This window comes from Centroberyx gerrardi, chromosome 11, assembly GCF_048128805.1.
Source record: "Centroberyx gerrardi isolate f3 chromosome 11, fCenGer3.hap1.cur.20231027, whole genome shotgun sequence".
Lineage (NCBI taxonomy): Eukaryota > Metazoa > Chordata > Actinopteri > Beryciformes > Berycidae > Centroberyx > Centroberyx gerrardi.
Window position 1 is genome coordinate 20,446,789 of NC_136007.1, and position 23,876 is coordinate 20,470,664.

Consider the following 23,876-nt stretch of genomic DNA (forward strand, 5'->3'; position numbering starts at 1 on the left):
TGGTGTAAATATTTATAACATTTTATAGTTGAACTTAGATGAATATAATTTTTCTCAAGAGAGGCAATCAAAATAAGTATCTCAAACTGAGATAATTGATGTTATGTGTCTTCAATTTCTCACTGCAATATGCTGAAGATTGGCAAAACTGGCTGCATAAAACTGATGTTGTTGCCAGAAATGTGTCACACAGTCATTCATATGTGATTTCAGCACTTACTTGGGTGTGACCATAATCAGTAGTCAAAGTCAGAGGATTAATGTGTGTAATTTGTAGTGTAGTATAGTGTCGTATTAGTATGTAATTTTCCTATAAATGACAAAGAGGAAAAAGAGAAACTGTGTCACCAGGCTTGAATCACAGAGGACAAGGGAGTGTTGCTTTGTCAACAAAATAACCAGAAACCCAACTACTGGCTTCCCAATGGACAATCCTTACTATCTAAAAAAAAATCATAAAGTAAATATCTGATACACATTTCTATGGTAGATTTACAAATCTGCTTCTGTGTCAAGTACTCCTTTTCAAAGCAAGCCAAAAACGTTGTTTTGACTTGCAAAGAGAGTAGGCATCAGGTTGGCAGAGAGCTCAGAGACTGACAGCTATTCTAAAGTTGGAAAATCTGGCTAGACATGGTGTTCACTCCAGTTAGCGCCTTGGTAAATTTGCCGGGATGAGTATACTGAAAACTACATGTCTAACATCAGGAAAAGTGGTGTGAAGCTGGGAGGTTTGGTCTTGTTTGACAGGTAATAACATTGGCCTTCAGGCAATCAACCAGATATTTCACACCAAAATCACAAACTGTATCTTGGGAAGCTGCTGTGGAGGTGGAAGCTCATTTGCATACATTGTACTGCAGGTACCTAGTGTGAAAAGCGCACAATTATACCAAGATGAAACAAATCAAGTTGTCACACTCCTACAAAACACTTATGAAAAATTAATTCGTTTTTATCACTGCCATACGTAAGAGGTTATTTTTTTTAGTAGTTACTGAAGTTTATGGTGCCAATATAAACTTATGTCCGTCATTTTCTAATTTTATCACAACTAATGATATTCTTAAATTAAATGATATAATAATAATAAGGTTAAGTGGTGGAGTTGTGAATCAAAAGTTGTCTTATTTCTGGGGTTTTCATGACCTCTAAGACTCCAGCAGAGAACAACTTTCAATCATGGGATACAGACGGACTCCTCATCATTTTCATATGTAATACTCAAACAAGATGTAAGCAATTAGATAGCTTTGACTCACTGAACAGGGAGGTGGACCCATATTTCTGATTATGTCCTCAGGTTCTTGTAAAGGACTTATGGACAATTTCATTTGATTTTGTGTGGGAAGAATCGCTCCTGGCATGCCCTGTTCTGTTGACCAGCAATTTCTGCTGAAGAAAGGCATGTGGGCATAACAAATATTTTTAGTATCCTGATGCTCTAGTTTCATAGTCCCATGGGATAGTCTCTTTTAGTGAGAACCTGGAACCGACGGGAGCCTGGCCGAGGTCAGGCGCTGCCGTCACCGACAGAGCTGCACCTTTATGGGACTCAGACATTTCTCTCTGTCGAAATCACTTCTTGGGAAAAAAAAAAAACCTCTTCAAAAAGCTCGGAGAAAGGAAGACCCTGCAAGTGAGAAGGGAGCTGCAGCACTGACTGTATTGACTGGCTCTTAAATTTTTAATGCTCATTGAATGGAAAGGATAGTCTGGATGCCATTGTCCACTGTTCTCTGCAATTACTGTTCAAGACAAGAATCAGGCAGCTGTTATTAGTTCTCAAGCAGGTCAAAGTCCTATTGGTCTGCAATGAGACACATTATTTGGCCTCCATACAAGGAAGCTAAACGGTAAATTCTCTCCCAAAATGTAGCTTGTTTTCACGTGCAGTCCATGTGTGAGGCTGAACGTTCATGTCCTGGTTGGGGAAAAGGACAACTGACACATTTTCAATTTACCTTAAAGCTTACCTTAATCTTTTTGAACTAGTATGGTGACAGTGTTTCAACAGGGGGCGCTACCCTGCAATTATCGACTGGTGCTTTAATCTCAGCAATTAAAAACATTTTAAAATCACAATCCATCATTTTTCGATCCTACCCTGTGAATTGTGATCATATACATCATATCCATGCTTTAAGATCAACAGACAAATGAGCCCAGCCTACACACAGCAGCACAGGTTAAACCCATACATTATATTCACCTCTTTGTTGAGGACAGAGAGAGAGAGAGAGAGAGAGAGAGAGAGCAGTTGTCTCAGGTCTCAGTTATCTTTATTTCCACGGCTCCAGCTCTCCTGCTGTCTGCCTGTCTGGACAGGCAGGACAGGCTGTGCTGTGTGGTGCTGAGCTGAGCTGAGCTGAGCTGAGCTGGGCCGGGCTACACCACTATTAGCCTAAATATTCCTGGGGGAATCTATTCTAATTAAGCCGGCTGGAGCCACAGTCCTGTGCAGCGCTGGATCTCTGCCCAAGTGCCTTCGAGAGGATTTGACTCCCTTCCCACTGATGGAGGCTTCTCTTTGTTGGAGTGATTTGTCATCTGCCTTCTTCAGAACTGGAACTGGCATCCTGAGCTTGATAACTGTCCCTTTTCACCATTCACCCAATTATCCTCATCCCATTCCACCTAAACGGGGCAATATTTGATGAGGGATTTGTCTACAAACTGTCACAGATGCACACAAAACAAATTTAGAAATATAGGAGAGTGTGGACATGGCTGATCACACGACATATCAATCAAACATCACCAAGCCTCACCACAAAACAGATTATTTTAATGGAAGTTATTGTTTGTTATCCCTCATGATGTAATCGGGGGCGGGACTATGTATCGACCCCGGTTCATCTATCCATCACGCAAAATATCTCAGACGTCACTGATTGGATTTTGACGAAAATTTCGGGGAATGATGCCTCTCATTGCTCCATTCTGACATTTCTAAAATTGCACTGATTGGCGTAAGGGGGGGTGGTAAAATGTTTGTTTAGTTGTTACTGATTGGCCCAAGGGGTGCCTGCATCATTTGTAGGGGACGACATGTTTACTTGTTATTCATAGTATTCCCATGATGTCACATGCATTTCCTACCAATATGGCGCTTTACAATACACACAGCTCATTGTGTTTGTCATTTGATTGTAATCACCTGTTAATTTATTGCAATCACCTGTTATTTTCCTACCAAGATGGCCGTGTGGTGATGTAACAGAATACTATGAATAGAGTTCAAAATTAGAGAAGTTGTACAAACGCTCACAGCAAATGGATCTAGCTACTAATCCTTTTTAACCAGCAAATGAACGCTTAATGATTTAAATTATCTGAACAATTAACATAATATAAATCTCCTAAACTATAGCTATCACTCACTTCAGTGTAGCTTGCAGATCTGTTTACTTGGTAACAGCTAATTTATCTGAGTTTTAACTGAAATAATTTCCCTTACACATGAGTCCTTACTTAATATGGTTTAGATATCAATCCACTAACTACTTGTTAGAACATCTTGCTTGTTGTGAGCTGTAATCTAAAGGTTTGCCAAAAGCTCCTTGGCAACTGTGTCTTGTCCAATGCTTTTTGATATGTTTTTCAAATGATCAAAGTGTTCAGCAGTTAGCAAGTTGCAACTATAGTTACAAGACAATTTACAAAACAGTGCTGTAAACATCATTCCCCTCAGAGAAAATGCCAATGCTACAGAAACCATTTGTTATGTCATGCTATTAAACCAATGTCTGTGTAAAGGAAACTACAATAAGCAAAACTACAATTCACATACAGGATTAGATTACTGCCACACAGATGTGATTTCATCCCAAAGAAGCGTCCTGTTTTACTATGTGACTCTCTGGGTGTGGAATTCCAGCGCTCCTCTGGGTGCTGGGCCCTTCTCCTGTTCCCTCCGCAGCTCTGCACTGGGAGGCTTCACGCTACACGCCTCAATTCCCACAAGCCCTCCGTCTTCTCATTCCCTCTCTCTCTCTTCCATCCACTGTGCTGTCTACCCACAGGAGGTGGCAAACTGGTCCTTTGGCCAGGATAACAGTCCGCTGCGCTTCTGTTATTGATGAGAAGCCTTTGGGGAGGCGGTGCTGTTTATCGCTCTGTCTTTTTCTTTACTGAGGGGATGAACGGACTGATACTTCTTAAGATGGCAAGAGAGCCTGCAGGAGAGGGAGAAGTCCCACAGCACATTCATCGGCAAGAAAAGCCCCGTTCCAATCCAACCTAGCTTGCTGACAAAAGTAATTATCACAAATTGAATGATAGGTGTCAGCATTTGCATTATAAATAGCATACTGGCTAGAGATAATAGCCTAAATGCAAGTATCAATAGGCCAGACCGACCAATGAAGAGGCCTAAGTGAGTATATTGATGATTATAGGATTGTGGAGCATGGTTCGCTCTCTCTATAAGGTCTAGTACTGAACGCCGATAACAGATTCATGTCCAAAATGGCTGCTTCCTGATGTCTGACTGATCTCGGTTGTATTTGCTCACTCCTGCCTTTGTGAGAGATCTTCCCTCAGGCTAGGAGGGTAGGCTATTTATAGTAGGCTCATTGTTGTTGCTGTTACGGGACAGTGTGTCCTACTTACACTGGGAGCTGATATTATATTAAAGCAAGTGTTGATGTCACAGCTCGCATAAGGAAGCGCTCTCGGGAGACCCAGACGTGTCTTGCCACTCTCAAGCATCTGGAGAGACGCTTGTCTGACAGATGGCTGCATACAAGGCCACCATTCACATTAAGCCATTACAGTAAAGAGATTATAATCAGCCTGATGTAACACCCAGTGACCGCCATTATCTGATTGGATAACTTGGATATAATATGGGGCAATTTTGCAGAAACCCTCTATATCAGCGAGAAGGGCAGAGAAAAGCAAACTTCTCTTAATTAATGAAAATGTTCTGGGCTGTCACTAAAAATATTCCCCGGCGTCAGCGGCAATGAAGACAGATCTGCAGTGAAGGTCAAAGGAAAACTCGTAAGGCTGGTAATAATGAGGATCATTATGTAGAGGGCAGAAGCCTTTGCACACATACACCTCAGCAAAGGACAGAAGGTTAGGTATCTGCCTGTGATTAATGGTTCAAATGAGCATGCATCAACACACACACACACACACAATAACGCGTGCTTGTGGGCTTGAGGCTTTTTGTAAAAGATCCAGTAAACATTGCATTGCAGCGCTGCAATTCACAGTAAGTGCGAGGATCCAAACTGAAGGGGAATGTACGATTTTTAGCGGCTTGCTTGAAGCATGTGTGTTTGCTCATCGATCGAAGGAAACACAAAGCACACCCAGTTGAGGAATCCTGGCATCATTTCAATTGCAACTGACAATCTATCATCAGAAATAAACAACTGTTCAGGATTCAGTAGCGCTATCTCAAACCAATCAATTCAGCTTGAAAATCGTTTCCCCGGAAAAATGTGACCAGAAGCACGCATGACGTAATTTCCTTCCAATTTAAAATATTAGCAACCAAACAGTGAATGAATCTAATCCTGCAAATGAACACTAAATGATGACTCCGTGTGCAGTAAACGAAATGCTAAATAACCCTGATTTAATTAAATTTTTGATAATAAAGCATTTATTAAAGTGAAGCCACTCTGTGTGCAGCATGCATTAACAAATACATCTGAGTCAAGACTGATGTGGGAAAACTACAGCTGATGATCACCTAGGAAACAAGGATGAGGAGGCTGTTTTATTCCTCGCCGTGAATTAAGCCCAGGTGACCTCAAACAATGTCGGAACAAAAAAAACCCAACAAATAACAAGCCTTAATTGAGTGTACCCGTTTCGTCTGTTTTAACAGTGTCTTCCAAATGAGAAGGTTGAGATCTGAGGAAATTATGATGCACTCAAAGTGCTCGGGGTAATAGAAAAGAAATAGAAAGTGGGGAGCGGAGAGAGCCAGGAGAGTGGCTGACTGCACTGAGGGCGCAAATGGAAATAACGGAAACAGAAATAACAGAAATAGCGGGTGCTCGCAGCAGAAAGTGAGGAAGAGAAGGCGTATCTATTTCTTTAACAATAATGGAACGTGGAGTACCACAAGGCTGAGTAAAGGTACTTCAGGAGTTTTTCTTGAACATGAAGGATAGACATCGTTACCTCAAGTGTGCCAGTTTTTTCTTAGACAATGAAAGTTGAAGTAGTGTGCGTGTGGACTCGATACCTGCTCCAGTATGGAGTTTATCCTGTCCACCTCGCAGTCGATGAGGAAGCGTTTCTCCTGCCGGCGATCCATCTCCTCAATGATGCGTCTGTACTCAGTGGGGTCCACGATATTCCCCACCGAGCGCGCCGTCACCTGCCAGTTATTGGCTACAGCGCTCTCCATGATGGCCTGGAGGATTGCAAAACCTGGAGAGGGGAGGGAGAAGAGCCCCATCACATAAATGTCTTTGTGGATTTAGTGCACAGCAGTGGGTATATCTTGTGCTGAGTATCCAAATCACTGTAAAGAACAGCCTCCAGGGTATTATGGCTCATAACAACTGTTAGCAACACGTCTGATGTCTGAAAAGCTTTCCCCCACATTGGATAAATACTTATAAGGAAATCAGAGAAAGATGGTTGACTAGATTTTTGGTTCCTGCTAGTTACTTTAGCAGCCATTCCTTAATGCGTGGTTGAAATGTTTATCTGAGCAATCAAACTGCCCTGAAGGAACTACCTGCAGACATTGCCTACAATCTGTTTTGAATAATTATCCAAAATGCAGAGTGGGAGACAGAAATGTCTAGCACTAGCAAACAAGGTTTTGTTCCCAGTGACATGAAACATACAAAAGCGATTTCATTATTCAAAAAGGGAACAGGTCTGAAACGGGTAATTATGGACTAGTATCCATCTGGGTTTTACTTCCAAAATCCTACAGAGAGTGACAGATGAACAAGTCATAGAGTGGGTGAATAGAAGAAAATCAATTATATGAATTCCAATTTGGATTCAGAAAAACATACTCCACTGAACCCGGTCCAATAAACCTGACTGACTGTAAGAAAGGACGCTGATGAAGGTGAACTTCAACACAGTACACCATGTGCTGTTGGTCAATAAGTTGAAGACCTTGGGGATGAACAGAGTGAAGTGCTCAGCCTCCTTCCTCTCAGATAGGAAGGGCAGTTGATTTTAGGGGCTGAATTTATGTAGGCAGTGCTTTGGGATTTCTTTTGTTTTTACTGTACACAAATTTTATGTGAGCTGCATGCTCTTGTAATTTATTCCTGTCAGCCTGCCAAAGGTTTAGGATGATAGTATGAGACAAATTTGCTTTGTCTGTAAGACAATTTTACAGACAAAGCAGATTCAGGGGTGAAGACAAGATGTGATAAGAGGTGTAGAGTATAAAGATTGGTCAATATAACCAGGGAAGCTGAAGCTAAAGCTGGGTCAATTTGATCTTATTTTTGAGCTTGCTGATATTCCCAGCATATGAGATACCTATAACAAAGGGAGAGAGAATAATTAACTCATTTATTAGGAAATGGCTAGGTGTTCCATGCTTCCTTAGCAGTGTAGCACTATATAGGAAGGAGGTCCTTTGGTTATATTTAAAATGTATTAATTTGGTTTATTTTAACAGGGACAATGAGCATTATTAATCATTAGTGTAAATGTGACAGATTTAGCCATAAGGGTAATTTTCATCTGCTGTCCATGGGCAGGTTGCTGGATTTTAGAAAAGCCCTTATCTCTATCTTAACAAAGCCATTTTCTCTTTCTAGCCTAACAAAGGAATTCAAATTTGCAAAAGTAAGGCTGGAGTTGACACCAACAGCATCTAAAGACACAACAGTGAAGCGCAGCAAATACTCATAGAAATGGACTGCTAAAGAAGCAGTTCAGCAAGCACAACGGGCATAACTCAATGGTCTGTTTACTTTGCAGAGCTCACTGTGCCATGGGATGATTCACTAGATGAGGCATATGAAAGGAAGAAGCTGAGCTAACAGTAACCTGGCTGAGCAGCGAGACTGAAATGCCAGGGTGCACCCTATGGAATCTGGGGGGCATGAATCTGTAGCCACATCCACTACTAGTTTACTAAAGGGGTTTGGATTCATGGTCAGAAACTGTGGCAGGACACAGTTCCACCGTTCCAAAATAGAGAGGCCGGGCCGGAAAATAGTTTTGAAAGCCAGAAATCTCAGCACCTGGCCAAGTAATCGTTGAGTCATTGCGATTGATCAACAACCCTATCAACCCCTCACAGATATATTATGGTAATTTTGTGCTATGACATATGGGACAGTAAAAACCTAACTTCTTGCACCTTTAAGCTTACTGCTTGTTGATAGAGTTTGGTTTCTGAACTGAGCTGGTTGTGTCACAGTGGTGGTCAGTGGTAGGGCTGCAACTAACGATTATTTTAGAATATTTATCGATTAATCCATCGATTATTTTTTCGATTAATCATTTAGTCTATAAAATGTCAAAAATAACAATGAATGCCCATCACAAGTTATCAATTGCTTACTTAGTCTGACCAGCAGCCAAAAAAAACTCCAAAGTATTAATTTCATAATGATATGAAACGGAGAAAAGTAGCAAATTATCGATTCTCAAACTTTTCTGTCAATCGACTATCGATTAATCGAATAATAGTTTCAGCACTAGTCAGTGGTGAGGTCAGCAACTATTGGGTGAAATTTTGTATTTAAATGAATTGTATAGTAGAAGGCAAACTGTAGAGGAGTACAGGTCTGATCAGTGGGATTGCTCTGGGAAGAGAACTGTTGAGCTGCCTGAATGTTTCATGGACCTGATTCAACAAAACATCTGTTCCGGGAGGAGCCCACTTGACAAGTGACATACCTGCTCTCACCCCTCTACATACAGCAGGTGCTCACCCTAAATAGCACAAGGGATAGTTAGCCTGGCGAAATTAACAAAATGTGATCTTTCAGATTGTACAGTAAATGCATTTTTAAACCACTTTCTTTGTCCATCTGAATTCTGCCCATTATGTTAACAATCACACGTTTCCAAGTCTACAGTAAGAAGCGCTCCAAAGCAGCAGCTGCTGCCTGTCTTATAATTCGGGGGGAAAATAAAAACCACAACCATGTCAAATGGAAAAGTAGCTTTAAACCGCAAGAGTGTCCAATTGCTAATTTCATTCAGTTTCATTGATGTGAGCAACAGTGAATGTCTTTCACTGATATATCTTCCCATTCTCTGGAAACTACAGAGGACAATTTAACATCACAGGATTTAATTTTAACTTCTAATGTCTCCGCTGTCGAACTCTGTGAGGAATAAATGAATGTGATTCATACAAATCACAGTTGTGGGTTATATGCATGTAATATATAATGTTTACATTATAAGTCCCTATATTTTGCAGGTCATAGGTAGAAGATCTTTAAAAGACAGCGTTAGGCTGATTGACCTGAACTGACAGAAAATGGCCTCTAAATGGGTCACTGCCACAGGCGTGTGGCCATGTTGCCATTTTAAGAGATCAATCCAATCTCTTGTTAAAGGGCCAATCCATAATTCCAGTATGGTGTCGGTACTGAAACAGGAGATGCTACACTGGCTTTGTTTAGGTTTTTTGGGTTCATTTGAATTGATATTGGAATGAAGACAACATGTAACACATAAACATGAATTTTATAGATGAACATCAAATTTGAACATTTGAGGGTAAAAAGCTTCCTTAAATTAGTAATATGTGTAAAGCCTGAGATAAAACATGCCTGTGTTGTGAGGAGTAAAGCTTTATATAAGTTGAAAGCTTGTTTCTCATGTTTATGTCAAACCCCTCAAGAATCTATGCGAATATAATTAAAATGAATACGACCAAATCCATTCTATATTGGGGCTGTAAGACGACTTCAAAAGCTATAAATGTAAACTGGGATGAAACGCAGGCATGAAACAAGCAGTGGAAGAGGAAGAGCAGTGACCCTTTAAAGGGTAATAGCTTTATCAAAGTATGAATATTATTAATAACACTCAAAATAGCGCAGTAAATAATACTATACAGCTCCCAAGCCAGATAATGAAAGACTGTATGGATGGACAACATAAATCTGCAAATTTGCATATTTCCATTATCTAAAGAACAACATACAAAATGTGTGTGAGTAGTGGTGGGAATGCACGGTGGCAGGAGCTCATTACGTAGCGGGTCGTAACTAATAGACGGAAAAAAACGGTGCAGGACGTTTTTCTTGCATCCCACAGAGCGAAGCCGCTATAGCTGACTAGACTAAATGAGCAGAAGCAGCATCACATGCTGTGCTATCCTTTCCTCTTATAGCAAGGATAAAACTGCTGATTCAATAAAATGATGAATATTATTACTGTTCCTGCATAAGCTAGTGTGACTTATGTTAATGTAAACGCACGCCAGCACCGAGCCTCTGTACTGGGCATACATGAGCTACATGAAACCCGCTCCGAATCCACATCACAGCCAACTTGTTACCGCTCCATAGGCCAGACTCCCATTTACCATCATGACTACTTAAGCTGTCATATCACTTCCCGTCTACGAGTCTTGTTCTGTTTGCCGCAAAATTAAGTCTAGAAGTCAGCATTAATAAATAATTTAGCATGAGTTGGGCTGGGTGAGAGAGTCCTCCATGCAGTGAGCTGTGAAAGTATAGGGACCTTGGAGTGAAATTAGCGATCAGGCTTAACATCAAGGCCCCTAGACTGTGAAACTTAGGTGATTATTATCATTATGTTCTTTTTACATCTAATTTCTTCATTTCTTGAATTAGTTCTGTGTATTACTATTAGGCCTAACTTTTACTGTTTCCTTCCCGAATTTCCCCCAGGGGATCAATAAAGTGCAATCGTATCTTATCTTATCTTATATTATCTTAACGTGCTTTGTAGACTCATAAAATTCTGCTCAAAACATTTAAGAAATTCAATTACAGAATGTCAGTTATTTTTTCTAGTTGCATGTAAAACCAAGTCATGCTTTGGGTGAATACAACTTCTCCTCCTCACATACAATAACCACATGAAGTGTGTGGCTTTCAGCAACAATAGATATCTTGGAGCTACTTTGCCAAGCCTGAAATTCATCCATTTGAATCTCTATGTATCTCAGTAAGATGTCAGCTGTATGACGGACATTGCCATTAAATTCTCTGTAAAGTGTAAAATCTAGATATAGATGGTATCCCAGCCAGTTGTTTCAGGTCTGCTGACAGCGCTGCTGACACTGAAGCTCAGCATCCATTTATTCCACACTGTACCAAGCAGTGAACAATCACATTTTTCCCTCTGCTAAAATCCCATTTCGTTGCATTACAATGTAAGAGACTGTAGAATATCTCAAAGATAGCACCACTTTGATAATGTTGGTCACACAGTTACGCACCAAAAAGTTTCATGAAGTGAATTTAATCTCATCTGAGACTGGAGCATATACCACTTTCTAATATGTTTTATAAATTATTTTAGCATGCAAATGGAAAAAAAAACACCCAGAATAAACAGCTGGCAATTCCACTGGTCCAGCAGCACCGGCCTGTACTTCTGCATGACTGATGCACATCTTTTAACCAGAAATAAAAATTTTATAAAAATAAAATGAGTTTGCAGCAACAAGAACCAATTTCACCCAGCTGTTCCAATACTTTCGCCATTGACTATAAGTGCAGACATGTGAACTGACATGTTCCCAAAAGAGCACCTAGTAGGTATTCAGAGCACAGCGATCCCCCCTCCATTCCTCTGCTGGTGACCTTCACACTGGAGTGCTCAGCAGACAGCAGTCAAATCAGGTATGGCCTTTAAAGACAAGAGGCTCTTGAGCGCTGCGCCACCACATTAGCCACTCAGGAGTCTGAAGAGGCAGGGGGAGATGTGCATCCACATGCTTGATATTCAGAGAGGTTAAGACATTCAAAAGGGGTTTTGGTGCGACCATCCTGCCTCAGTGCATTGTGAGGAGCGCTCTGATGTCAGATAAGAGGCTGAGCTGACCTTAGGCTGGAGAGACCGAGGCCGACTCCGTCATCGCCCGGCCTTCATCGGGTCACGCAGACAGAAACGCGGCTTTTATCAGCTCAGCGACATCAAAATAAGAATACAGCGCAGTCTATCTCTGGTGGCACGGAGGAAATTAACAGGCAGATGCTGGAGTGTCAGCTCTTTCCCCGGTATTCTGAGACACAATATTGAATAGCATAAGCTGGGCGATGCCTGACATTTTAAACATGTTACTAGCTGCTTAAGAAAAAGGATTTGGGGGGATTTAGAAATGATTCCCTTGTGAGTTTTTTGTGAGTTTTATTTTTGTTCCATTTCTTGACACCAAACTAAGCTGGGTATTTTGGATTTAGGCATTTGTCTGAGCTTGTCAATGTTAGACTTGAGTGCGCTGACAATTAAAAATACATGGACACAAAAGAAAAGTTAGAGAAAGTCTCGAACTGAAGAAAATAAGTGGAAATGTCATTCAGTGTACTCTAACCTCAATAACTACAATGCAAATGGGAAATGTCATACAAGAGCACCACAGTGGAAATGTCACAGGACCTCCAAAGTGTCTTAGTGAATATTAGCACTGCTGTGATTTATCAGTCTGTGCACAAATGACAAAGTGAGGGACTTTTGGTTGAAGAGTTTTCGTTGACTTTGTAAACAGATGGTACATTTTACAGAAGCCAGCAGGCAGGGCAACAATCAAGGGCATTTTAAGCAGTCAATTATACAGCACCATCATGAAAAATAATGAATATTCAGAATTTGGAGCATATTGTTACAAGGCTGGATATAGCAGGGAAAAACGACTTATTTTCTCACGCAAGCGCCAATTTTTACAAATAGAAAAACAGATATGCTTAAGATGTCGGGAACGAACATGAATCAGACCGTCAGTTGAGCGCTATGTGCTGGTGCTTAATTCAGTTTTCAAGCATGAGCTCATTCCAAGTTTTATGTTATAAAGACTGAACAAAGATGTTCACTTATGGTAGAGATCTATGTTAGGGTTTGCCACCAAAATGCAAACTTAAATCGAACCTTAAGTAATTCAGAAGTCCAACAACCTTGTATGTTTGAAACCCAAGAATAAGTTGGAATAAACAAATAAATATTTACATAACTTGACTTCTTGAACTTTAATGCAGTTTTTATGCACATCCCATAAAGTGACACATGCATTTTCATTCCAAAAGATTCTGAAGTCAAAAACACAAAGACAGGCAGAGACATATGCATGTACACACACACACACACACACACAGTACCTCCAAGGCAGAGAACATAAGTGAAGAAAAAGCTTTGAGTTACTGACAACATCCGCTCCATCTGCAGCACAGTAGATGTATCGATACTCAGCTGGACAGTTTGTTCTTTCAGAAACTCACAACTGACTCCTGTCTGGAGACTGAACTCAGCTGCTGTAGTCGCAGACCGGTCGGAATTTAACAAGGAATACAGTTTGCCTCTATTCATTGTCTATGAAAGGCAAATAACAGTTTGGGCACGGCATGATGGGATAGGTGGCGACGCAAACCAGGCCCGCAACGTGATGAGAAAAAAATTTAATAATATGCAAATGAGCAGGAACCAATCACATTCAGACAGCTGAAGCCACTTAGCTAGCTAGCTCGCTAGCGTAACTCACAATATCAAGATTACGTTTTCCATACATATGCTTATGGATTATATTTGGGTAAATTCAAATAACAAAAATTATGAAATATACCAAATAGACCTCCATAAACAAACTGAGAATTTGCTCGGATGTTTGTCCACAAAACACACCCAATGAAACACTCATAAGTGACGCCGTTTGATAGAGGGAAGCATGATTGCGCTTGGTCTGCATGATTCCCAATAGGTTCACTCATAAAAAAATGCATGTACCCACAGTAATGTAAGACATTTTGGATAAAAGCATCTTCAAAATGTCATATTACATAATGGACGCTTTTCGTTTTGAAGTCACAATTGTTTACCTTACACTGATTGACAGTACTTGACTTAACAATCACTTTAAGATACATTTGAGGCTGTAAAAGGCTTGTTTCCACTTATATTTTTTCAAATATTGGAGAGAAATATACCCGTATTTGGACCAAAAGTAGAATTTGCCAAGAGATTTATTTTCCTTTCTGACAGAGCCTGTGCTGAGCCGCAGCTGAGAGCAGGAGGGAACAGATTGTAAAGAAGGTAGTGAGTGTCTGTGGGTTTGATGGCACCTGGCCTTGTGTGTTTTTTTCCCTGTGTGTCTTGGGCAGCGGCTCACATGACGGCTGAGCTTGGTGTGCAGTCTCAACTGTGACTCAGCCGCCCCTCCCCCTCCCTGGAGAAGGTGACCTCTTTAAAACTGTCTTGCAGGCATCTGAGCCGCGTCGTTGTGATGGGGTGCCCAAAGCCGAGTCCACCACCAAAGGGAATTCACACAAAGCCACTGAACCTACTTTAGAAATCTCCAAAAATCTCAAAGCTTTAAATGCGGTTCTGCAAAGGAGAATGCCTTCAGTAGTGGTGACCAGGGAAATTTTGCATGAGCACAGAGCCAGAAAAATAAAAGGATTAAAGCTGCCAAATGACAGTAAGGGGACACTTTTGAGTACAATTAGTCTAACAACTCCTACTCCCAGTGCAGACCAATGCAGATAACAGCTCCCTTTTCCAAATCAGCTGAACTGCAAAGAGCCCCTCACCCCCCCCCCCACCCCACCCGCTCCCCCCACCCCACCCACTCCCTGCCAAATCCCAGATCAGAGCTAATCAAACAGAGTATTTCTTATCTAACGACAGTTGCAAAGTTGCGCACAGAATGCTGAGGATGTCTCCTCTTGTTTCTATTCATTTTTTTATGTAATTTTTAACATTTCATAAAGTGATTCATGAACTGTTGTTGCACTTAAAGATGATTCAGATTCTGAAGTCAAAGACAGACACAGACACAAAGACACAAAGACAGACAGAGAGAAAGCAACACACACACACACACACACACATACACACACACAGAGCAGAGATATTCCTCTTCCTTGAACCAGATACAAAGAAATGGAGCTGGCTGGCTCTTGCCCATCAGTGGAGAGCTACACTGGCTGCCTGTTCTCTTTCTGCTCTGCTCCGAAAAAAGAAAAAAAACACCCATCCCTTAAGCAAATAAAAATGGCGTTTTTCTCTTGGGCAAACCGGGAAGCGCGCATCACATCCATCTCTTTCATAATGCAAAAAGACTACTGTTCTAATGGCCTTGCGTTGTCCTGAAAGCAAGCGTCCTGAAATAGATGAGAGGCATTTGAACGACACGGAGACAAGTGGGCCAAGACGTAAACAGAGCAGCGCCTAATAAAGCAGAGGGGCTTTCTATTAGTCACCTGGTTCCTTATTCAACCATGTTAAGTACTGGGGTAAGAGCAGATTAGATATGACAAGCTGGATCTTACAGAAAAGGGAAGAGGAGGTGGGGGGAGGGGGGCGCCAAATTCATGAAGTAAATAACATTTGGTGCATCTGACAGTGTGTCTGACAGTGCTTGGCCCCCTGTGCCATTTGCTGTTTTCTGACGCAGGAGAGGCACAAAGGCTTTGCTGACTCCTCTGTTCCTTCCCCCAGACTTCGCCTCCGTACAGTTTCATTTTCACTTCTATTCATTTGAAGATTCTGCTATTTCTTCTGTGAGCGGCTGAGACTTCAGCACAGAGCTGAGGACGGGATAAAATCTTCACTTTAGCTAGTATTAAACCTCTCGCACCTGAACCCCTCTCCCTGCGCTTCTCTGTGAGCCGAGAGCAGCGGTACTTCGCTAAATGGATATCTAAAATAAGAGAAGGACGAGTAGAATCACGTGTGGTGGATAAAGGTCATTCTACTAGAAAATCAATAACAAAAATCAATTTGTGTATTGATTTCTGAATTTCTTTCAAGTGGCAGCATTATGTACTAGAAAGGCAGAGAAAGAGAGAAAAGGTAAGCATAGATTATATACTATTAAAGGTAAATGATATTGCAAATTTGCTTGACAAAACTTGCTGCCTTATTTATAGAAATGTCAAAAGCTTCCAATATGGTTGATCACACTAGTTTTAGGGGTTCAAGTGGCATAGGAGCTCAAAGTTTTTGTTCTTCTATGGGTTTAATGAAGGTCCTCACTGAGGCAAACTGAGGCAACGCCATCCACTTCTTTACAATTTGCGTCTCATTATGAATTCAGTCATATATTTAAATTGCATTTGTTTAATTGTTGGAAACCCAGCCTTTTGTTTATGCTTTGAGCATAGCCAAAGGAACAATCTTGTATGTCTCTTTTGATACTGGACTACAATTCATCAAAACAAATCCTACTGACCACATATTGAGGGGATCAAGGGAGCATTGCTTTGGGCTATTATGCACCTTAACTCCAGAAGAGTATAAACAAAATACAGTATGAACAAAATAATAAATAAAGGATGAATGAAAAATTAATGAGATATACAGTATACTGTATGCAGAGAGAGAGAGAGAGAGAGAGAGAGAGAGAGAGAGAGAGAGAGGAGAGATGGGGGAACTGTCCATGGTACTGAAATAGCCGCTTCTGCAGTGTGGGAAGTGCTACAGTTTCTTAACTTCTCAGTAAGTTAACTAGGTTGGATAAGAAACTGTAGCTCCATACTGTATAGTGGTCGGTTTACAAAAAACACCTGAGAGATGTGTGAGTGGACCCGGTGCACAAAGTTGGCGTCCTTTTGGTTGGACATCATCAAAGTATACAAACATCAATATCCACTCTTGCCAGTTTAGAAATGAATGCATCCTGGACGAAGGCGATCATTACTTCATTCAGAGGAATCAGGAGAACAGAGGCAATCATAGAGAGATACCTAGATGCCCATACCACCTATAATGAGACAGAGCATTACAGTTTCCCTCGCAGTGGGAAAACAGTACAGTCAAACACCGGCCAGAGTGATTTATAAAGCAATGCATCAACACTATGTTATGTCTTGCTGCATTATAATGTGGCTACACTTGTTTTGCTACATTCTCTGCAATGCAAGCCAGAGAATCTGCTGGATGAAAAAGTTATATCTCCATATTTGAGAGTAACCATGTCGATAATAATAGACTGTCCTCATTTATCTTTGTTCTTTATGATGGAGTGAGTCTACAATTCATTAGGAATACAAATTACTCAGCCTGAGGAATATAAATCATGTCAAAATTCATAACTTCTTACTTCCCTATTAATCTGCTGTAATTTTCACTCCAAGGTCTGAAACCTGTGGAAAAAATGTATCAGGTATTCTACATCAATAATTCATACATATGATTGTGTAGGCACAGTAGGCTCAACAGCGCACTGTAAAGTAGAAAAGTAGAAAGTCAGCAGCTAACAGGGCGTTTGATGTTGTTTTCAGGCCGCGCTGCCTCTGCATGCGTGGATGTGCATGGATCAACTGGTGCCATTTTTGGCCTGTGGCAGAGTGGAGTGGGCTCTCCAGAGCAGCGGAAGTTTGGTTCATGCAGAAGCACTCAGACAGAGCTAATGTCTCAGCTGCAACTTCTCAGTGAGTGCACACTGCCCTTTGAGGTTTTCACCGATGATGAGGTCACCCCACAGTGACACACAGCACCTCAACAGCCTTTTCCAAACACGCTCCACGCCTGACTGTAAATCTAGAGGCAATCAGATTCCCACAGAGAATTTGCAATTCGTTCAACTCTAAGTCAGATAGGATCCTTGCTGACGTAAATATGGAGCTAAATAAATATGCTCTCCACAAAAAAACACACAAGAGAACATAAGCACTCTATTTTCTTATAGTTTATTTATTTTTTCAGGTATAGTCCTATCTAACATTTAAGGAAATAAGAAAATAAAGAAAGAGTCTTGTTTTTTGGGCTCCAGTGAAATCCAGTGAAACCTCCATTACCTCCAAACCTCCAGCACCTTCCAGTCACTAAGTGGATATTACCATTACATGTGTCTCCCTGTTCTCTCCTGTGCTCTTTCTATGTTCCCTGTGTTGCATAATAGAGTCCTTGAGCGAGGAGAAAAACAGCTCTCCGGAAGCAGAAGAGCTTGATCGATGAAACTCCCAGCGCAGGACTGATGCCACATTCCCAGCATTAGGGACTGGGAGGAAAACAGTGTTTATCCACAGCGGGGGGAAAGGGCCTATTGATATGCGTCCATCTCAAAGTGTGGGTGCAGTAAGGTGCTCACGGAGTGGAACAGCTGCTTTGTGCCATTCTGTCTCTCTCACCCACTCTATGTTAATGAGCCTGTGTGCCTGACTGCTGAGTGCAGCTATTTAGCACTGTGCAATTAATCAGACGTTTCCTTGCGGAGACGAAACCAACCAGACATCCAGCAGCAGGGCAGTGTGATTACACACCGAATGCAAATTCTCCCCCAAGCCGACCTTCCCTATTTGTCAGAGTGGCGGGAGAAAGAAGGAAAAGCTGCGGTTTGGGTTGTTAGATTGTAGTCCTTCATTTGGATGGCAACAACACAAGGACACAAAGGTCTAATGTATATTAAGTAATGAAGTGGAAGTGACAGTCAGAATAATTGCATGATGGGATTACACAGTAAGATGTCAATAATGACAATGAATAGTATAAGTAAAAAGAAACTGCAGAGTGATATTGCTTCTCAAATATTATAGGTATTAAAGCTGAGGACAGGAACAGGATCAGCAAACTGATTAAGAAGGCTCCATTACTGGCTGTATCCCAGAATCCCTAGAGGTCGTCATAGAGCAGAGGACTAGGAGGAAGGTGCAGACTATAATTCTGCAATATGAGGATCACCCTCTGTGTGACACCTTCAGTGATCTTCACACTACTTGGTCTGGTAATGCCCAGACGTTCCTCAGAACGGGTCAAGAGCGTTGAGGACATTTCATAGTATGATGTAACCAGTATGTATAGGATAAATATGTGTTGTTGAGATAATCATGTCTTTGATGGCCTAATTGTGTAGAGTCTGTGTGTGTTTATGCATTTTTTTTAAACAACATCGGGGCACTGGAGGGCTCATGTCCAGTTTAAACATAACCGCCCAGATAATTTTTTTCAAAACTTGGTCCCGTGGTAGAAGGGCGGCCCTAATGGCCACTGAACAGATACAGGGCTGATTGGCCATGTGTGCAATAATCGGCTAAAATGGTTAAAAGTGGCAAGAATTTGAACAGGCGGATCTCATGTCCCATTTCAGATCCAGTCATGAAAACGTGTGCATCTCCTAATGTGAAACAAGTTGGTAATGGGGCATGGAAGAAATGATTAAATTTGTTTGAAAATCCTACATGTGGAACTGGCATATCTTGGCAATTGCATAGTGTTGGCAGAGGGGTGCGCTCTGAGTGCCATCTAGTTTTTTTTCTGGATCTCTGTGTTTTGTCTGCAGGGTGGCTGCCTCAGTTTCCCTATGGGGATCAGTAAAGTTTATCAGTCAATCAGTGAATCAATCATTTTCTTTCTCACACACCCCAATATATTGTTTATCCTACTAGAGGGACTACAGGTGTTGTTCAAGAGCTGCATGGAAAGGTAACAAACTCCCATTCCTTTAAAGAGCAGCCGTGGGGAAAAAATGCAAGCATTATCATTATGAATATCTCATGCAGTGGAAGCCATTCAGATCAGCATATTGTTTTCAGAGGGAGGCATCTCCAGCATGACAGTGAAACGGAACCAATTTGATATAGGTATGATTCCCAAATTGAAAAGACATTGATCAGAAATCACACTGAAAATGAAGTGCATGTTTCATGCATGGGGTAGAATAGGATCTCTGAATATTTATTTTCTATTACAATCAAAATCCCATTATATAGCCAGGAAAGAGGACTTTTTGTGATAGCTGTGCCTTCAGGCCATGATAAATATCCCTCTCCTCTTATGGTGTGTGATGAAAGGGTTTCAAAGTGAAGGCAGGGTCCACTTCTCCACAGCAGGACATTTAAATTTTCATTTTAATGATTTTTCTTATTTCAAGCTGACATAGTAAGAAGACATTCCTCTTGTCCAGTTGAAATGCTCTGCTCAGGTGTGTTAAGCGACAGAAGTAAATCATAACATCGTGAAACACTTCAGTAGCACATTGCTGTTGTATTCTCTCACAAGCTCCCAACACACACTCACACAAACAACTCTTGAGAGCCCCCTGCTAGCCTTAAGTACAGCCCTCCTCTTATAATGAAGATTAAACTGACATTTGGATGAATGGTGAGTATATTGCTCCAGAGCATTGACATGTGAGGAGAAGGCAGGGACTGGCAGCCAAAGTAGGATGGCTATCAAGCCTCTCAGCAAACACAAGCTGTGCGGCATGTGGGAATCCATCCTAAACTACTGTGTTTACACTGTGTCACGCTGTGGAAATGAGCAGAGTATTACAGATGGTGGCACTCCAGCCCAGACACAGCAGGTGAAAGAGGCCACCTAAGTCGAGCAGCGCTGCAAGGGCCAGATCAGGACGCACATGTGGGAAGGCCGATTGTGCCCAAGAGAGGCAATAAACTCCGTAATCACTTTTTCTCAAACACACCAGCCAACCAATTATCAGCTTCTGCAATCTGCCACAGAAACAGAGACACACAGGCCAGATCAATGGAACCGACGTCCCCCCCAATTTGAGAGCAATAACCACTTCCTAAATGAGGTCAAACACGACACTGAACAAATAAATCACAATTATGGAAGGATCTCTGTTCTCTTTGTGTGTTAAAGCGCAAAGGAAAGATTGAGACGAGGATTCGTTTCATGCCAAAAATACTCAGTTCCTTCAGAAAACTGGCTACAAGAAAAGCAATCTTTGCAGACATCAAAAATGCACAAAATGGCTCTGTGAGAATCGGCGGCCAATCTGTTTCATGCGTGAGCAGTGGATAAAACACCCACCAGCGATGGAGATACATAAAGTGAGGCGAGTGAAGCGAAAACGGAAAGCTCTTGTCCTAGAAATGCTCAATGTCAGTTTAAAAATACTTTAAATGCATTACAGTACTGAACAGTTCTGCACATTTACCAGCACAGGCTGCACACAGAGGATCTCTCCATCTACAGATCCATTTGAAATACATTTAACATAACTTACATAAGGCAAAAGCATATAGACAATGTGATATATCAAACAGGATGGAAAGCTCATGTGCTAGCAGTATTAAGACACTCCTCAGGAAACAGTGGCATACACAAGACAGGGGCGGTATTACACAAGAACACATCTAATTTTAATTATAATGAGTATTTTACTGTAAAGCACACATCTCCTTGCCGCTGTAAACAGGCCGCAGTCTGCTTGCGGTCCAGAATCAACACACACAGACTGTTACGCCACTGGTTCTCCTTCTTAGCGCAGCCTCTCCAGATGCTGACCCTCGGAGGACTACGAAGGCCCGTGTCTGTAAATAGTTGGCCTACATCAGGGGAGCGAGGGGCCATCAAGCACATGGAGAAGTCGCAAGTATGTTGTGCTATGTCTTTATATAATCCAATTAGAGCTAAATGATAATCAGGGAGTGCTGAGGATTAGAGACTGAGGCGGTTGGAGCTGCTCAGAGTCGCACCACAGCGGCGGATCAGCAGCACCTGTGAATGACTCACTCCTTCGGAAGCAAGGAGCTATTGACTGCCTCTCTGAGCGGCATTCAGTCACACAGTGAAGCAATTTAGGATCATTACTGGCATAGATTAAAATGTATTAGACCACTTAGAATGAGGATTGGGGATGAGGGATTTCCATATTGAAGACTGCGGTGATATACACTCTATAATAACGCGTCTAATGTGAGCAGGGCTTGGCACACCACTTACTTTCTGCACATTTAGAGTGAGATGATCTACATGGGTAGGGGAAAGCAAACCGAAATACTGCTACACTGCAAAAAAACATCCATTTTAACAAGTCGTTTAGTCTCATATTCAGCCTTCAAATCTTATTTTTCTTAAAACAAGAGAAAAATTCTGCCAATGAGGTGAGATAACTCCACTTGTTTCCAATGCAGCTTCACTTGCTTCAGGAATTCAGTATCTTGAAACAAGGCAGAATAAGGCAGATCACTGCACTACTATCAAGAAAATGACACTTGATTCTACACAATTCTTGAAATAAGTTGATTTGCATTGGAAACAAGGGAAATTACCTAACCCCATTGACATATTTCACTTGTTTTAAGAAAATTTCAATTTTAGGACTCAATAATAGAGTAAATGACTTGTTAAGAAGGAGATTTCTTGCAGTGTACATGCTGAATGTTAGTTTGCGGTGTTTGCAGCAGGGTGTGTGAGTGTGTGCTTTACTTGAAGAGAAGACGGCTCTTACCTCTCTCTGTGTCGTAAAGGTAGACAAACTTCTCCCACTTGTAATGGTCCAGCAGACTGAGGACGGCTCCTCGCAAGCCGGGCCTCATCTGGATGACAAACTGCACGTCGGCGTCAGTGGGGAAGCTGGGTGTGATGAAGGAGGTGTGCAGCGCCCCACAGAAAGAGGTCAGCGTGTTCATGGACTTCTTGTCGTAGAAGCCAAAGATGGCATAAACTCCTCGGGAGAACTGGGAGCAGACTGGCAACAGAGACAGAGAGCAGGCTCAGGTCAGGGACAGAACAACAACAACAACAACAACACTGTCATTTAGAGTCAGCTCTCCCTTCAGTCACTGTCCAGGATCACTCCCTCAGTGGCCTATCAGCAGAGGTGGGGACACGAGTCACATGACTTGGACTTGAGTCAGACTCAAGTCACAATTTTAGTTGCTTGAGATTTGACTTGATGCATGAAGAGAATACTTGAGACTTGACTTGACTTGGGACTTGACTTTGACTTGTACTTTGATGACCTGAAAAGGTTTCTAAAGTCTTGAGAAAAGAGCTTGTGTTTTCTGTAAGATATTAAATTGATTCTGGACTCTTGATTTGTTCTGACTTGACTTGGTGTTCTACATTTAGACTTGAGACTTGACATTAATGACTTGGACTTGACTTGGACAATTACATTTAGACTTGGTCACACCTCTGCCTATCAGACAAAGTTGTAGTCCAGAAAAATGTAAAATATATGGAATGTTAACATCGCTACATCTACTAACGGGCAATTTATGGGTATAATCCTTTAATGTACGGGTGAGAGGTGAGAATGGCATTAATCTTCCTAGTGAAACAGCGGCTATTTGAATAAATGGGTGCCATGTGGGATGTCTGCTCCCCATGGCCATGCTCTGCTGGTGCCCTTCACTTCTCCTTGGACTAAATGCAACTGCTTGGGTAATCAACTAGAAATAATGGGGAAATCAGCGCACTGGCCACAGCTCTTAATGGACAAATACCCTGAAACATGAGCATGCAAATGTGCAAGCGCTGGACTGTGCTGCACTATAAAAGATTTATAACAAGCCTTATCTGCTGCCATCTGCGGGCCTATGGAAATGAGCCTTGGCTGTAAACACTCGGCACATCAGACACTTGGGCTTACGAGGTGTAAGTATTTTATTTTATTTGTACATAATAAATGGTTTAATAACACCAAGCAGGAACGTATCAAGGATCTGACCCCGCTATTGCTTGCACTTGTCTTAATGTTAGTAATAACCGAGGTAAAGGTGGGTGATCCCAATATCGCTGCTCTGCTGTTTCTGACCATCTGGCTGCTCCCTACAGAGCAAGCCACTGTTCACTGCAATCGCTCAATACCGCTGGTCCATGTTTCATAATGTTATGTTCCTACCAGGTTCAATGAGGGGTCTTTCTCTGCGAATCCATGGGTGGAAAAGCAATTACACCGAGGAACCTTCACCTTGCAACATATGAATCTCTAGCTAATATTTGGGAAACGCATTTTGGGGGAAATTGCACAAACAGTGTAGAACTGGATTATAAATGGTCTTTAGAGATGATTGGCAAAACGG

General features: G+C 41.6%; 1 protein-coding gene across 1 annotated transcript in view; it reads right to left on the reverse strand.

Annotated features, from left to right (window-relative positions):
• The window catches only part of LOC139925310 (glutamate receptor 3), a 73,172-nt gene that overhangs the window by 33,136 nt on the left and 16,160 nt on the right, over positions 1-23,876 (reverse strand). Inside the window, exons 3-4 of the mRNA XM_071916633.2 lie at positions 22,298-22,537; positions 6,212-6,399 (exon numbers count right to left, since the gene is read on the reverse strand). Coding sequence (XP_071772734.1) covers positions 6,212-6,399; positions 22,298-22,537 — 428 coding nt within the window. The remainder of the gene's footprint in view (positions 1-6,211; positions 6,400-22,297; positions 22,538-23,876) is intronic.